Here is a 15,199-nt window from a genome sequence, read left to right on the forward strand (position 1 = left end):
CCTACCTGGCCCTCCATACTGTTTTGCAACCCCGATGTGGCCCTTGGGTCAAAAAGTGTGGCCACCCCAGAGATAGCGGGTACTGGCTTTGAGTGTCTGTCTTTGAGTGTTTGTCCCTCTGTGTCGAGCACTTCAGGTTACATGTGCTTTGTGTGCCCAGGACTGGTGATTTTTTTGATTTTTTTTTTTTCTGTCTGGTCCATGCATGTGCTCCTGCTCTCCTGATGCTCTGCACCAAGGTTGTAAAGGGTGCTGCCAGACCACCTCCATCTTAGTTCCTTCTTACTTCTGATGGTCTAGGATGGAGCTTCAGCGTTCATGCTGAATACTTCAGCTTCTCTCTGTAATCTGTTTTTTAAAAGTCTAAGTTATGACATAACTATAAAATGTTAAGGGTTTGGCTCCCTATTTTGTTTCCCTCTGGGACATAGAGCCATTGGTATACACTGCCCTTTCCAGCCCAGCCTTGGCCTTCCAGCTGGTTGTGGGGCAGTTTGCCAAGGCTCCCCAGCTTCAAAAGTTGCATAAAGTGCTACAAATCCTTCCCAGTCATGGACATCCCTGACATCGGTTTGTATTGCCTGGGGAAAACCAGTGCACCTAGAAGAGACATGAGCTACAGGTTGTTCCCGAATAGAACCTAAGCAGTCAAGGGAATTTTGACTCCAAAAGTTCTTCATGGAAGACACCATGAAGGTGGGAATAACCTCTGAGTGGGGGAAAAGCCCCTGTACTTCGGCCTGAAGAAGGCAAGAGTGACCTCTTTTCTTTGGACCCAGGCAGTTCCAAGACCTCTGAACCCCCACCGAGAGACTCTGGAGAGCAGAACCAGGGCATGCAGGGGGAAGAGGGAGACAAGTGCTTCCACAAGGCCCAAGGCCTCTAAATAGACACAGACACCGATATCCCCTCCCTTATCAAGTCATTGGGAGGTTTGCGCTCCAGAGTTGTGACTGTCCAGGAAGGCCTGGACTTGGACATCTTTGAAAGGCAAAACAGCAGCACCTCTCCAGACATTGATGCCCATCACGGGGACTTCAGCTGGTGCCGATATCTCTGTGGTACCCTTTACCATCTAACCTGTAAGTAGGGGTCAAGCCAAACAGTCACCGGTACTGGCAACAACTAGAGGCAGGTCAGCACGTTCTCCTCTGTTACCAGCGACTCTCCTTCTAGATCTGGAAGCAGAATCCTTGGGATTGGAAGAGGACTATGACTAGGTCCCTACCAAATTCATGGTCTGTTTTGGTTAATTTCATGGTCACAGGTTTAAAAAAATTATAAATATCACAGTTTCAGATATTTAAATCTAAAGTTTCATGGTATTGTAACTATGGGGGTCCTGACCCCAAATGGGGACATGGGAGGGACAAGGGGTTCACAAGCCTATTGTAGGGGAGTCATGATATTACCACCCTTACTTCTGTGCTGCTGCCTTCAGAGCTGGGCAGCCGCTGGCTGGGCACCCAGCTGTGACGATGGTGCCACCGCCAGCAGCAGAGCAGAAGTAAGGTTGCTCATACCATACCGTGCCACCCTCACTTCTGTGCTGCTGCTCCTAGCTGCCTTCAGTGCTTGGCTCCTGGCCAGCTGCCGCTGCTTTCTGGCTCCCCAACTCTGTGAAATCTGGTCTCTCTTAGCCAGATTTCACAGGGGAGATCAGATTTCACGGTCCATAACGCATTTTTCACGGCCATTAATTTGGTAGGGCCCTATCTATGACAGAAGACTGCATCTGGACTATGCCGAAGGGATCCCTTGAGGGGATTGAACCCGGATGGAACCGTGGGAGTCTCCAGGGTATCTCACTAGTCTCATGCTACAGAATACCCTGGTCTCGTTCCTCCCCCCACTCCCTCAAATACCCACTGGTACCAATCTGGGGGGCCTGGTACCAAAAGATTGAGATCCTTCAGTGGCAGTACTGGGGCCTGAAAGATCCAAGAGACTACCCAATATACCCACCTCGTGAGGCCAGGGACCCAAGGAGATCCAGGGCTCCAAGGAAAGAGGGAGGAGTAGCTTCTTCAGCCTCCTCAAGCAGTGAAGAAGAGCAACAGGAACAGGAGGATTATGCCGGTGACATTATCCTTGTCTTCCCCATACGAGGCAGTGATCCCAGCTTTACCACCGTGCCCTGATGATCCTAAGGCTTTCCAGGTCTTCCTCAAGAGAGTGGCAGAGTCACTTCACATTCCCCTGGACAAGGTCCTGGAAGGGCCAGACAAACGGCCGGGCACTTTACGTTGTTCGGTTCTGAGTGGTGTGGCCCTTTCTATTAATGAGGCCATCCTGGAACCAGCCAGGACTCTTCAGCAGACACCCACCAGGTTCGCACCAATATCCAAATGGGCTGAAAAGAGAGAATTATTTTGTATCCACGAAAGGGTCAGAGTACCTACTCTCTCACCCATGTCACAAATCTTTGGTAGAGTCAGTGGTCACTGAGCATAGCAGACAGAGGCAAGCCAGGTCTGCACCGCATGAGAAGGAAGCAAAGAGGATTGACCTCTTTGGGAGACAGATGTATGCCTCGACTTGCCTGCTGTTTTAGGTTTCAAACTGCAGAACTTTGATGGCTAAATATGATTTTATCACGTATGACAAATTGGCAGCTTTACCGATAAAGTGCCTTAGAACTTGAGACCAGTTTTGGCCCCGATTAGTGAAGTAAAACTGATAACAAGGTTGTCACTTCAGATTGCCATAAGGGCAGCGAACATGGCAGCGAGGTCCATGGCAACAGCTGTGATGGTGAGACTCTCATCGTGGCTCTCCTCCTCAGAAATTCTAGAGGAGGTTCAAAGCATGGTCGAAGACCTTCCATTTGAGTGTGTCATACTGTTCAGAGCAAAGATGAATGAGTCTCTCCACTCGTTGACCGTCTCCTAAATCGCACTTAATTTGCCAGATACTGACACACCTGCAACCACTAGAAAATCCAGTGAGCTGTAATTCGGATGACCAGTCCTGCCTGCCTTTTATCATCAGCTGCAGTACGAATAGCCATGCAAGCATCAAAGCATGCATAGAAAGCGTGCATAGGGTCAGTCGTATTTCACTTCCCAACCACCAATTTCAAAACTGGCCTTTTTGACTGGGCTTTTGAAAGCTATGGGCTGACTGTCTCTCTGGATCTGCATGGCCCCTTTCTGAGGTAGTGGGGAAAGTTGGCCTTCGGTGTGCCTGGACAGAATCATAATAGACAGAAGAATTACTAGCAATTGTCTTCTCAGGGTATACGATCCAGTTCTCTTCCTTTCCTGTCCTCTTTTTTGGGGACTCCACTCATGAGAGGATTTTTCTGCAGGAGCCCCCTTTATTTTCTTGATGTGGAGCACGGGGCAGCGGTGTGGGGGCCATGCATGGACCAAATGGCACTAGTGGGGAAAAATCTCTAGTCTTGGGTGCATAGAGCACATATGCAATCTGAAGTGCACTATGCATAGGGACAACACCTCTCAAAGAACTCAAGTTACTTCAAGGTGAGTAACCCATCCTTTACTGACCATAGCTGCCTTTTTCACTAACAAATTTACACACTTACCTTATTGTGCCAAAAATCAGTTTCCAAAAAGGTCCTTATTGACCGGCTGATCCACTCTTAGTGCCATATGCTGCTTAACTTTGGGTGTATGAGAAGAGGTGATAGGACATTCCTAGGTTGAGGCCTAGAGTCTTTGTATGGGGACTGCAACACTTTGAATGAATTGCTTTCCGTTCTGCTGCCCGTAATTGGGGAATACCAAATTATTTTTCAGACCAATGAGATCCTGGTGAAGGAAAAAGGTATAAGAGCCATATCCTGGATCAGACTAATGGCTGACTTAATCCAGAATCCTCACCCAAATAGTACCTGAAACCATACATAATCTTAAGGAGAAATGTGCCACATACAAAAACAAACCCCAACCCCATAGTACACAACCTGGCAAGAACATGCCCATGAGAGGAAGCTTTTTCCAAAGGTAATTTAGTTATTGACTCATGTTCTGAAGCATGGGGATTAAGATCAGATATACGTTTTTACCCTGTTTAATGTAACTATGTGGATGTTGCCATTATGCACATCATTTCCAGGTAGGAATTGAAGTTAATTGAGGGTATGTCTTCACTGTTTAACTTGGGTGACTGGTGCCCAAGAGCACAGAGCCACGCTGCAGAGCCCTACCCGAGTTACAATGCACTCACGAGTGCTGCATTTATCCAGGTGTGTTGCGAGGACTTCTGGGGGCATATTCCATGGTGTTTTGTGCTGCAGTAAGTTGATCTGCTCTGGTTCTTTCCTATTGAATTGTGGGAGAACTTGTCTGTTCTTTTGGGCACATGGGGGAATTCTGGGAAGGCATTGGAGGGTTGTCAACACTTAAGTGACTTTTAGCCTGTGCTGTGAGCTGCAAAATGGGCAGGTTACCAGCCCGAGTGAAAGCAGAACCCAAGCTTCAACTTGCATCCCCTTCTGGACCAGCTTGCCCAGGTTGGAATCCACACAACATGGGTGAGAAGGTTTTGTGTTTTGATGGGAGTGGGAATAGGAGCAGCACGTTGGACTAACTCTGGAGCGAAAACATGCTTTAAGGGGCTCTCTATCTTTCTACGCGGGGATGAAAACGTTTTTAGAGTTGGAAATTTGACTTAACACCATGAGTTTAGTCAGACTGTTATTTACAATGGGAATAATAGCATAATGTTTAAAACACATATGTAGCACCTATCATCCCAAAGAGTCCTAAACTGCTGTCCACCTCAACATGAACCTCACTCGCTAGTTAGGCAGATACCACCCCTGGGGTGGAATCTGGCAGCCATACTATAGTCGTGGCCTTTTAAAAACTTGCCACTTTTGTCTAGGTAATAACTATGTTTACCTCAGCATCTTCAGTATTCCCTTGTATTTCCCTATACTTAGTATAGCTATCTCCAAATACTGAGGTTATTTAACTGCAAATATTTCTTGACACTTACCCTAGGCCTAGTCTACACTAGAAAAATGTTGGTAGTATGGGATATACTGACAAATCCTTCTAGTGTAGACTTAGTTATATTGGCAACAAAATGTTCTTACCCGGGGTTCTCAGACTTTTGTGACCCCTTCCACACAGCAAGCCTCTGAGTGTGACCCCCCCCCATACATTAAAAACATATATATATAGAGAGAGATATATATGTGTGTGTGTGTGTGTGTGTGTATTATATATATAACACCATTATAAATGCTGGAAGCAAAGCGGGATTTGGGGTGGAGGCTGACAGCTTGTGACCTCCTATGTAATAACCTTCTGATCCCCTTCGGGGTCCCGACCCCCAGTTTGAGAACGCCTATTCTTACCATTGTAGTGTATGCTGGTTTGGTGAGTGACAAGCTATATTTCCTTCTCTTGCAGCTGTCTTGTGACGATAAATACATTAAAGATTGTGACACGTTTTGAGACCTACTGTGAAAAACACTATATAAGAGAGGTGATATTATTCTGGCAAAAACACTTTTGCACCTGTAACTGTGTCTACATCAGAGTTTTTACTACTATAACCGTACTGTTAAAGTCATATCCCTCACTGCCACTGCTGTACCAGTAAAAGTTTCTAGTGTGAGTGTACCCCTAGATATATATGTGTATATACACCAAAAAATACTACATTAAAGAAAAAAATAGCAAATGAATGGCTAAGTCGTGCAATTAACAGGTATTTGTATTGGTTAGCTTTTTAGTGAGCATCAATTAGAAACATAAATACAGTTTGGGCAGTGTGGCCACCTTCAGTTACATGGTACCTGAAGTTAAGTAGATACTAGCAAAAACAAAGAACCCTGAAAACATTATTGATGTTTTAAAACCACAAAAAATGTCCCTTCACATGTCTACCCTACAATCAGAGGTCTGACTGCAGCACGTATAGACGTACCTGGGCTAGCTCAGGTACCAACAGCAGTGAAGTTGCAGCAATGCAGACTTTGCTGTGGGCTAGCTACTCAAGTAGGTACCTAGAATCTTTGGCAGGCTTGTGCACCCCACACTGAAGTCTCCATGGCTGCGGCTTCATTGCTGTTGATATTTACGCTAGCTAGATTAAAGCAAATTTAGGAATGTCTGTACATCCTGCAATCACACCTCTATTTGCAAAGTAGACATGCCCTCCATAGCTCAGGGCTTGTCTAAGCAGTGTTTTGTACTGCTATAGCTAGATTAGTTTTAAGCCCTGTCTATGCTAGAAAAGTTTTGCTGGCATAAGCTATACCAGCAAAAACTCTGAGTGGAGATGCAGTTTTTGCCGATATAAAAATTCTTTTGCTGGTATAGTATTAATCAGTTTTCCGAGACATAAGCTATAACAGCAGAAGACCTACTATGCTCGTGTAAACTGGGCCTACGCTAGAAACTTAAGCAGGCGTTGCTATGTCAGTGGGGGGGGGGGGGGAGAAATCACCCCTAACCAACATAACTATGTCAGTATGAATATTAAACTTGGACCAAGCCTCAGAAACTGATATGGCTAAAACTGGACAACCCCCTAGGGAGGATGCAGTTATACCAGTATAAAGATGTTTAAAGCAGTCCAAAACCTGTGTGTAGACCAGCCCTCATCATTCTTGTGACATCAGTCATGACTTTATGCGTTTCACTTATCAGTCTTCTAGGGCAGAGAGAACATTTTAATTTAAATAAAGTGTGGGATTTGGGTCATTTTGGGGAATAAAATATTTTACTCCTGCTGGAATTCTGTGCCACTGCACAGTGCAGAATTTGCGCAGAATTAATGTTCCCTACAGAATTTTATTTTTTCACACAACTTGTGATTTCCACTAAAATGCTTTCTTTTTCCAGTTTTGTGTGTTTCAAATGTATTTGTTACATACAGTGGAACCCTGATTATCCAATTTAACTGGAACTGGGGCCAGATTGGATAACCAAAAATCTGGATAAACTGGAAAATGGGTGGAGGGGCTCCCACTGTCACCCCCTGCCACCCAGGACCGACAGTGGGAGCCTCAGCTGACCTACACTTTCTGAATCATGTTTGTTGCCTGTATTGTTACATACATACTTGCTGACAGGTATTTTGAATAAATTACCAAAATAATAGAAACTGTTGTGATTATATAGTATTATTTTGACAAATAAAATACACAGAATTTTGCAGAATTTAAAACTGTTATGCACAGAATTTTTAATCTTTTGGAGCAGAATTCCCCCAGGAGTAATCTTTTTCAGGACTTCTGTAAACAAATCCTTTTTATTGATATTCCTCCCCCCCCCTTTTTTTTTTTTTTTGCAGGTCTCCTCTAAACTTGAATGTACTTTTCTGTTTCCCTTTTTAAAATGTTTTGTGGCCACAAGGTGGCATAATTGCTTTACTAATGGTCTGTGCTGCAGTTTGGCCAGTACTCGGAGACGCAGCAATGCTGTTGTTCATTTTTATAGCAAAGGGTGTTTGGGGTTTTTTTTCTGTTTCCATCACATTTTTGAGTTGAAAATTTATTTCATATTTTGTGTATGAATGATCCACATTCGATTTATTATACAAAATAGATTTATTCTGCATCTTTTTGGTGGAGGAGGAAAAAATCTACAGCTACAATCAAAATCTTACACGGTCTAGCATTGATCAAACAGTAGGAAGCACACTACAGCAGACTGCTAAGGCTGCTGCTGTGTCCTTATTTCACCCTGTTCTCTCAGGGTATTACATCACGTAGTATGCAAAGTGTTCAGAGTCTCCTGCAGTACCTCAGTAAAAGGGGTGAATTGAGGTTACAGTCGCAGCTCTACCTCTGCATTCTCTTTGCTTTCTCCAGGTTTTCTCTCTCCTGCAAACCCTGTCTGGGGTCCATGGTTCTTCTAGGCATGAAGTGACATTTGTGAAGCTGTCAGGAAGCAAATATTTATTTTGGGGACAATTCCACAGAAATATGTCCTCTATGGAGTGTTGTTTTATATTTGATGGAATGTGCCCAGGAAAAAGCTGCTTCCAAGCATTTCCTATCTTTCAGATAATAGACCCTTAAATAAACATTCCCTTGTTATGTATTTAAAATCATTCAAATCTTTGGTCTTAGAGTTGGGACTGTAATGAGGAGCAGTGCAGCTATTTATTCCAATCCCCGTCCTTCTAGCAGCTAACAAAGTCTCCTTTAGTGCCTGTGCATTACTGAATAATACCCACAGTACTTAGGCAGCTAGCTAGCTAAAAGCCAGGACATGCAGTATAGGTGGAGATAGGGTTTCCAGTGAGATTAAGGGAGACGTGCACCGGTGGGAAACCTAGCAAGTATCCCCTCCCCCCCCCCCCCAGATGCTGGGGGACTGTCTCTTCCCTTTCTCTCCTTCCCCACTGATGTTGGGTTGGGTGCAACCTGTCCATTTCCTTCAGTGCGTGCCCTAACAGCTCCCACTTGCACTGGAGAGAGGTGATTAGCAAGTGTCTAAATGTTTCCCACTTTTTTCTGCCTGCAGCATACAGGCAGAGCTGGGTGCCATTAGCAGGAGCATTTTTCTCTTCCAGCCTTTTATGCCTGACCATCCTCCTGGGAGGTGGAGGGAACAGACGAATTGGGCATGGATAGCTGCAGACTTGGGATCTTTGGATAAGCACATGCTTCCCACCCTGTGTGCTGGCCAGAGCAGAACATTTTGAGGGGGGTGAGTTTGCTCTTATGCATCAGCCAAGCACAAAATGCATGAAAGGAGGAGCCTTCTTAAAGATGTACAGGAATCTTCCTTTTACACAATCTGGTTTCTAATAGCAACAAGGGCCCTCATAGGAATCAGACACTTCATTTGTCACATAACTGTAATTTCTTAAGCATCATTGTCTTGGTCTACACTGGAAAGTCTGGCTGGCATAGTTATGTCCGTTAGGCCATGGCTCTCAACCTTTCCTGGCTACTGTACCCCTTTCAGGAGTCTGATTTGTCTTGCGTACCCCCCACATTTCACCTCACTTAAACTACTTGCTTACAAAATCAGGCATAAAAATACAAAAGTGTCACAGCACACTATTACTGAAAAATTGCTTATTCTCATTTGTACTATATAGTTATAAATCATTTGGAATATAAATATTCTACTTACGTTTCAGTGTATAGTATAGAGCAGTATAAACAAGTCATTGTCTATCTGAAATTTTAGATTGTACTGGCTTCGCGCGTGCTTTTTACGTAGCTTGTTGTAAAACTAGGCACACATCTAGATGAGTTGAGTACCCCCTGGAAGCCCTCTGCATACCCCCCAGGGATCCATGTGCGCCTAGTTGAGAACCACTGAGTTATGCCATGTCTAGACTACAGAATTCTCGACCTAACTTACATCTGCCTAAAGCCACTGCAGGTATTAAATTGCTTGTGTGTGTGTGTACAATTGGGTCCTTGTGTCGGTGGTGTATGTCCTCACCAGGAGTGCTTGTATCGATTGTATTGCCATTGTGGGATAGTTCCTAAAAGCCAGTAACAGTTGACATAAGCAACAGTGTTACACTGACACTGCGTCAACCCAGTTACATTGACTGTGCCTCTGCGCCGCTCAGGGAGGTGGTGTTACTAAATCGGCGTAGAGGGGCACTTATGTCTGGGGGAGCCAAATTTAAGCGAAGACCCTTCCACAGCTAGGTTGACACAAGGCAGCTTATGTCGATCTAACCCTGTACTGTACACCAGGCCTTAGGAGTGTGACCCTGTCCCTGCAACAGGCATAGTTGTGCTGGCAGAAGCCCTAGTACAGACACAGGGTAGGTCTACACTTAAAATACTACATCGGCACAGCTGCGCCACTGTAATGCTTTAATGAAAATGCTCTGTGCTGAGGGGGAAAGAGTTCTCCCATCAGCATAGTTAATCCGCCTTTCTGAGAGGCTTCATGAGAAGCCCTCCTGCTGACATAGCGCTGTCTACACTGGGGGTTAGGTCAGTATAATTATGTCACTCAGGGGTGTGAAAGTCTGTAGTGTAGACCAGACCACAGTTATACTGGCAAAAAGGCAATGTGCTAGTGTAGCCTTGGCTGTGTCTACACTGGAAAGGCTACAGTGGCACAGCTGCAGCAACAACAGGTTCCATTGCTGTAGTAGATCCATCTCTGAGAGGTGGGTAGGTAGCTAGGTCGATGGAAGAACTCTGTTGACCCAGTGCTGCCTATGCTGGAGCTTAGGTTGGATTAACTATGTCTCTTAGGGGTGTGAGTTTTTTTCATAGGCCTGAGTGATTAGCCAGGTTGACCTAACTTTATAGTGCAGACCAGCCCTTAGGGTCTGTCTACGCTTCAAGCAGAGGTCTGACTGCCACACGTGTAGACATACCTAAACTAGCTTTAGGACTTGTCTTTGCTGAGAACTTACATTGGCAGAGCGACGTCCTTCAAGGGTGTGAGAAGTCCCCCTGAGAGATGTAGCTATGTCAACCTAACCCAAAGTGTAGACAGTACTAGGTCGCTGGAAGAATTCTTCTGTCGACCTAGCTGTCCCGTCTCGGGGAGGTGGAGCGCCTACGCTGACAGGAGAACCTTTCAGTCGGTGTAGGTAGTGTCGATGCTACAGAGGCGCCACTGCAGCAATTGAAGTGTAGACATACCCTCAATCTAGCCATTTTGGGTACCAAAGCTAGTTCAGGTACGTCTACACATGCTGTAGTCACACCTATGATTGTGGTGTAGGCACGCTCTTGAACACAATAGACTAGATTCCTCCTTGTTGTAACCACTCAGGTCACGGGTTACACTAGAAAGGAATGTGGTGCAGTAGTTCTATAAAGAAACCACTAGAATGTGCCTGCACTGTTTTTACAGCACAGCTTGTACTCAGCAAACTTCTGTTAGTCAGGTCTGGTTGCTTACATACTAACAGCAGCCAGCAGATTTTTCACGTGCATACACACACCCCTCACCTAAAGTCTTCCCTTCCTGGGAAGTCCTGCAGCAGGAGAGGTAGTCTCTCAAGTAGCTAGGGAGAGTTCCATGGTGGGCTTTCCATCTCAAGATGGAGACTGTGGGACCTGGATTCTGTACTGAATGAGGAAAGCACTGGTGAGATGGGTTCAGAGGGGTCTGCACTGCTAAGCAGAGGAGCTCCTATGCTTTGTACCGTTGAGGCTTTTTCAGGGTGAGTGGCTTAAATCCCAAGGAGGAGTTACAGTAATTGAGCTTGGAGGTTGCAAATGCCTAGATCACTGTGGGCAGGTCCAAGTCTTCCAGAATGCTGTGGAATTGTGTGACAAGGCCAAGATGGAAGTGTGTATGTTTTTGTGCGGCATATGTGGGACTGTAGCAATTCAAGTATCTGGTAATACTGAGGAGTTGAGTCTAAAAGGATTCAATGAGTGATTCAAGTCCATAAGCAATAGCATGGTCCTACTTAATGCAAAGGGTAATACCTGCAAGATAGGAGCAAAAAATCTAGAATTGCCCAACACCTCTGAACCCTCAAAGTGTGAGCTCCAAAGAAAGAGTGAGCTAATACTTAGATGAGAAATGGCAGGCAGCATGAACTAAGTGGCCTCATTCACTGCTTGCAACTTCCTGGTTTATTGGCACAATAGATTATAACCCCCCCCCTCCCTCCCACCATGCCCTTTCAGTATATGAAAGTTGCTATTCTACTGTTTGTTTTCCTCTCCTCTTCCTCCCTTCCCTTTGTCCTTCTTCCCCGGCACGCACCCACACCCATACCCTGTGCCTCCTGGCCAGCGTCCTGGTGTGATGCCCCTAGCAATTTGCTTCACCACATACTGAGTTCCTCTATAAAGTGACGAAGTTCTATTAATGTTGCTATTGCTATAGTGACCCCTCTTCCTGTCCTTTTTAGCTAGGTTTATAGAAAAGACCTTAATGAATGGTTTAAAAAAAATGTGTTTTGAATTGCTGTAGCTGTTAAAATGTTAATTTATTGGAAGGGAGAGCTCTTTAAATCTCCAAGGAGAAGAAATTAAGGATAAAAATGGTGAAATAATATCTGGAACTATAGATCTTTCCTCACTCAAAGAGCCAGTTACTGCTGCAATCCTTTACCCAAGTGATTGGCGTTCCCAAGAGCTTAGTACTATCTCTAGAACTTAACTGTTTTTGTTGGGCCTTAAGGCAAAGTACTTAATGAATCGCATAGAAAATATCTACATTAAGAAAAGTTAAGGGTGCATAGTCAGACACTCAAGCTGGGAAACATCCTAATTAAGGTTTCCTGTGTAACCCTAATTCTGCCCACTTGTGTGCTTGGATTGCGATATGCTCTTAATGGGATGTGATCACAAAATTTCCACAGGACTCCTCTCTCATTCGGGGGGCAGGATGGATGGTGCTTGGGGAATGATGCAACTGTACAGTATTTTTCAGTTTGTGGCCTCATGCTTTACTTACTGCACCCTGTCCAAGCTGCACTGAATATGGAACTGTTTGTTTTCTCATGGGCTTTTCCATGGCACTCATCACTATAGTAACCAGCTGCTTCACAAAGATTAATGAAATTATTTTTGCAGTGCCCATGAGTTTTTAGAAAGGTATTGTCCCAATTTTACAGATGGGGAGCTGAGACATGGATATCTAGGCCAAAATTAAGGGTCTACTAATATTGGGTGCCTCACTAAAGATGCTTAGGTTTGAGATACAGATATATATATTTTCCCCTTCTTCAAAAGCTGCTCAGCCCTCTCCATTCTTGTTGATTTCACTTGAAGAGCTCAGCATATCTGAAAACCAGACCTTAGGTGTTCCAAGATGAGCATCCAGAAAACAAGGAACCAACAGTTAGTTGAAGATTTTTGAGTTAAGTAATTTGTCCAGCAAGTAAAAAGCTTGTGACACAGCCAAAGAGAACAGAATTCAGGCAGGTGCATATCCTTTCTCTTTTTGCAGTCCCCTTGCCACTTTACTAATCACCTTTTAACTTCAGCTGCAAATCACAATAGTCCTATAAACAACTACCTGATTTGCCATCCATCCTATTCATGAAATGAAGCAGGAGTCCTTTGTGGTTATTAAAACAAACAAATGGTGATTGTCCTTAAAGACTGTGTATTGTGATACATGAGCAAAGGGACAGAATTAGGTTATATGAGCAAGACTAAATTAAATATCTTTGCTGGTTGAAACCCTCAGCTGTTTCTGGCCATGAAGAATGCAGTCTTATGGACTGATTCTTGCAAGAGCCTAATGGGAAAGTATTAGAACAGGATACCGTGTGGTTCTTTTTTGTTGCTTGCATGTTTTTTAAATATAACTAACTCTTTCCCCAAGTTCTGTACAGGGGATGTGAAGTCCGTTACTGGGCAATAGGTGAATGATATGGGTAATAATTAACCATTAGCCTCCTCCCTGTTTGGACTCAAAGCAGCTGAATTTTATATCCTCTGTTGTAGACTAGAAAGTAGGGCAAGGCCCATGTGTGAAATGTCTTCAGGACCTATTTTTATTTTTCAGTGGATGAATACATTGCCATTGCTAAAGAGAAACATGGATACAACATGGAACAGGTAACAAAAACGATTATTTGCATTTCTGTATTTAAACTGACCTTTTTTTCCCAGTAGGTACTAGAACCTGATTTAAAGCAAACTGCCACACTGCAAACTTTCTTCCTTCCACTCATCCAGCATAGTAATACATTTCTTTTCTGAGGACATGCAGTTCATCCTAATTTATTAATGATAGTCACTAAAACGCCCAAATTTCAGTGTTTTGATGCACACCTCCCATTGATTTTCAGAGGTATTTGGCCTTGTGTTGCAGTCTGATCTATGTCTATGTTGGTAAAATTCTGGTCTCATTGCAGCCCATGACAAGGCTCTCCTTTACTTGAGTGAGGCCCAGATTTCACTCTGGCTTTTTCGGTCTTCTGCTTAAGACGCATCTCGACAAACACTTGGACAGTTGGGTAGCTTCATGCACCTGAGAAGTTCTTCTGAATTAAGTGGGACGTCTCGTGTGCATTAAGTTATGTGGTGGGGAGGAGGGATGAGTTCTGCTGGTTTATTATATTGGGAATAAAGGTATTGTCTCTACTGGAGGACTTTGACTTGAGAATTAGAGAAATTATGTCCTTGCAAGAGCAATGGGACTGAAGAGTGAGTGATTAAGAGGGGAAGAGGTTTTAGTCAGATGACCAAACTCTCATTTTTGTGTTAGCCATTGAAAGTGTAGGTCTTAAACATTCTTGAGAAGAGACATCTTAAAGTTCCTCTTCGAGTACTTGCTCATGTGTATTCCACAGTAGGTGTTGCGTGCACGCCACATGTGCCGGAAGTTTTTCCCTCAGCAGTACCCGTAAAGGGGGGAGCACCTCTGCGACCCCTGGAGTGGCGCCTCTATATCGCGCTATAAGGGGGACCGCGAGCTCCCCCACCCTCAGTTCCTTCTTGCCACCAGAGAAGGTGCGTCGGAAATTCTTGCTCCAGCGTTCCTGCAGCCTTTCCAGTTGATCTTAGTGGTACCTTTAGCTAGTTGTTAGTAACTCATGGAAAGTAGTTTCTCAGTTGTTAGAGTGGGCCCAGGGCATGCCCCATGCCCCAGGCTTAAAGTCATGCGACTCCTGTCGCCATTCCATGCCAAGGAGCGATCTGTATGCTGAGTGTCTCCGCTGCTTGGGCCAAACTCATGTGAGTGAACGCTGTAAGATCTGCAGGTCTTTCAAGCTGCAAACTAAGAAGGAGAGAGACATCAGGCTTCACGCTCTTCTCATGGAATCGGCATTCTCTCAACGCCGGTACGCTGTGTGGACTCGGCACCGGGCACCGCATCGTCGGTGCGCAGCGAAACCCCCTCCACCAGTCGGCACCGTTCCCCTTCCAAGAAACAAAGGAAGAGCTCGACTTCGCAGCGGTGCTGAGAGAAGGAAGGGGGAGAGGTTGGTCCCGCGTTGGGCAGCCCTCTGTCCCCCCCGGGCTCAAAACCACCGAGTTGTGCTAAGTGGAGTAGCCCGGCAGCGCTGACACGCGACTCTCCCGCAGTCAGGATGCCACTGACGCCAGAGGCTCTACAGGCCGAACGTGACAGCCTGAGCTTGCCAGTGCCTGGGGCGCCGCCGGTGGTGGGCCCCCAGTCCTGAGGCAAACCAGCACTGGGCGCTCAACAGGACTCCCCAGCACGGCGCAGCTCTCACTCTGAAGACCGTTCTCTGCTTCGTTCGGTACGCAGCGACCGGTTTGCTCGCAGCTCGCGTCCACCACCCTCGACGCCAACCGGGGTTCCATCCGGGCAGGAGTCCCCGGGTCCCTCCACGCCAC

The 15,199-nt window shown here is 45.3% G+C and overlaps 1 protein-coding gene across 3 annotated transcripts in view; it reads left to right on the forward strand.

Moving 5' to 3' along the window:
* Positions 1–15,199, forward strand: part of RCOR1 (REST corepressor 1) — a 127,033-nt gene that overhangs the window by 70,324 nt on the left and 41,510 nt on the right. For all 3 annotated transcript variants that reach the window (XM_078853389.1, XM_073349705.2, XM_078853390.1), the window contains one exon: positions 13,398–13,450. In XM_078853389.1, coding sequence (XP_078709515.1) covers positions 13,398–13,450 — 53 coding nt within the window. The remainder of the gene's footprint in view (positions 1–13,397; positions 13,451–15,199) is intronic.

The sequence above is a fragment of the Lepidochelys kempii genome, chromosome 6, assembly GCF_965140285.1.
Source record: "Lepidochelys kempii isolate rLepKem1 chromosome 6, rLepKem1.hap1, whole genome shotgun sequence".
Lineage (NCBI taxonomy): Eukaryota > Metazoa > Chordata > Testudines > Cheloniidae > Lepidochelys > Lepidochelys kempii.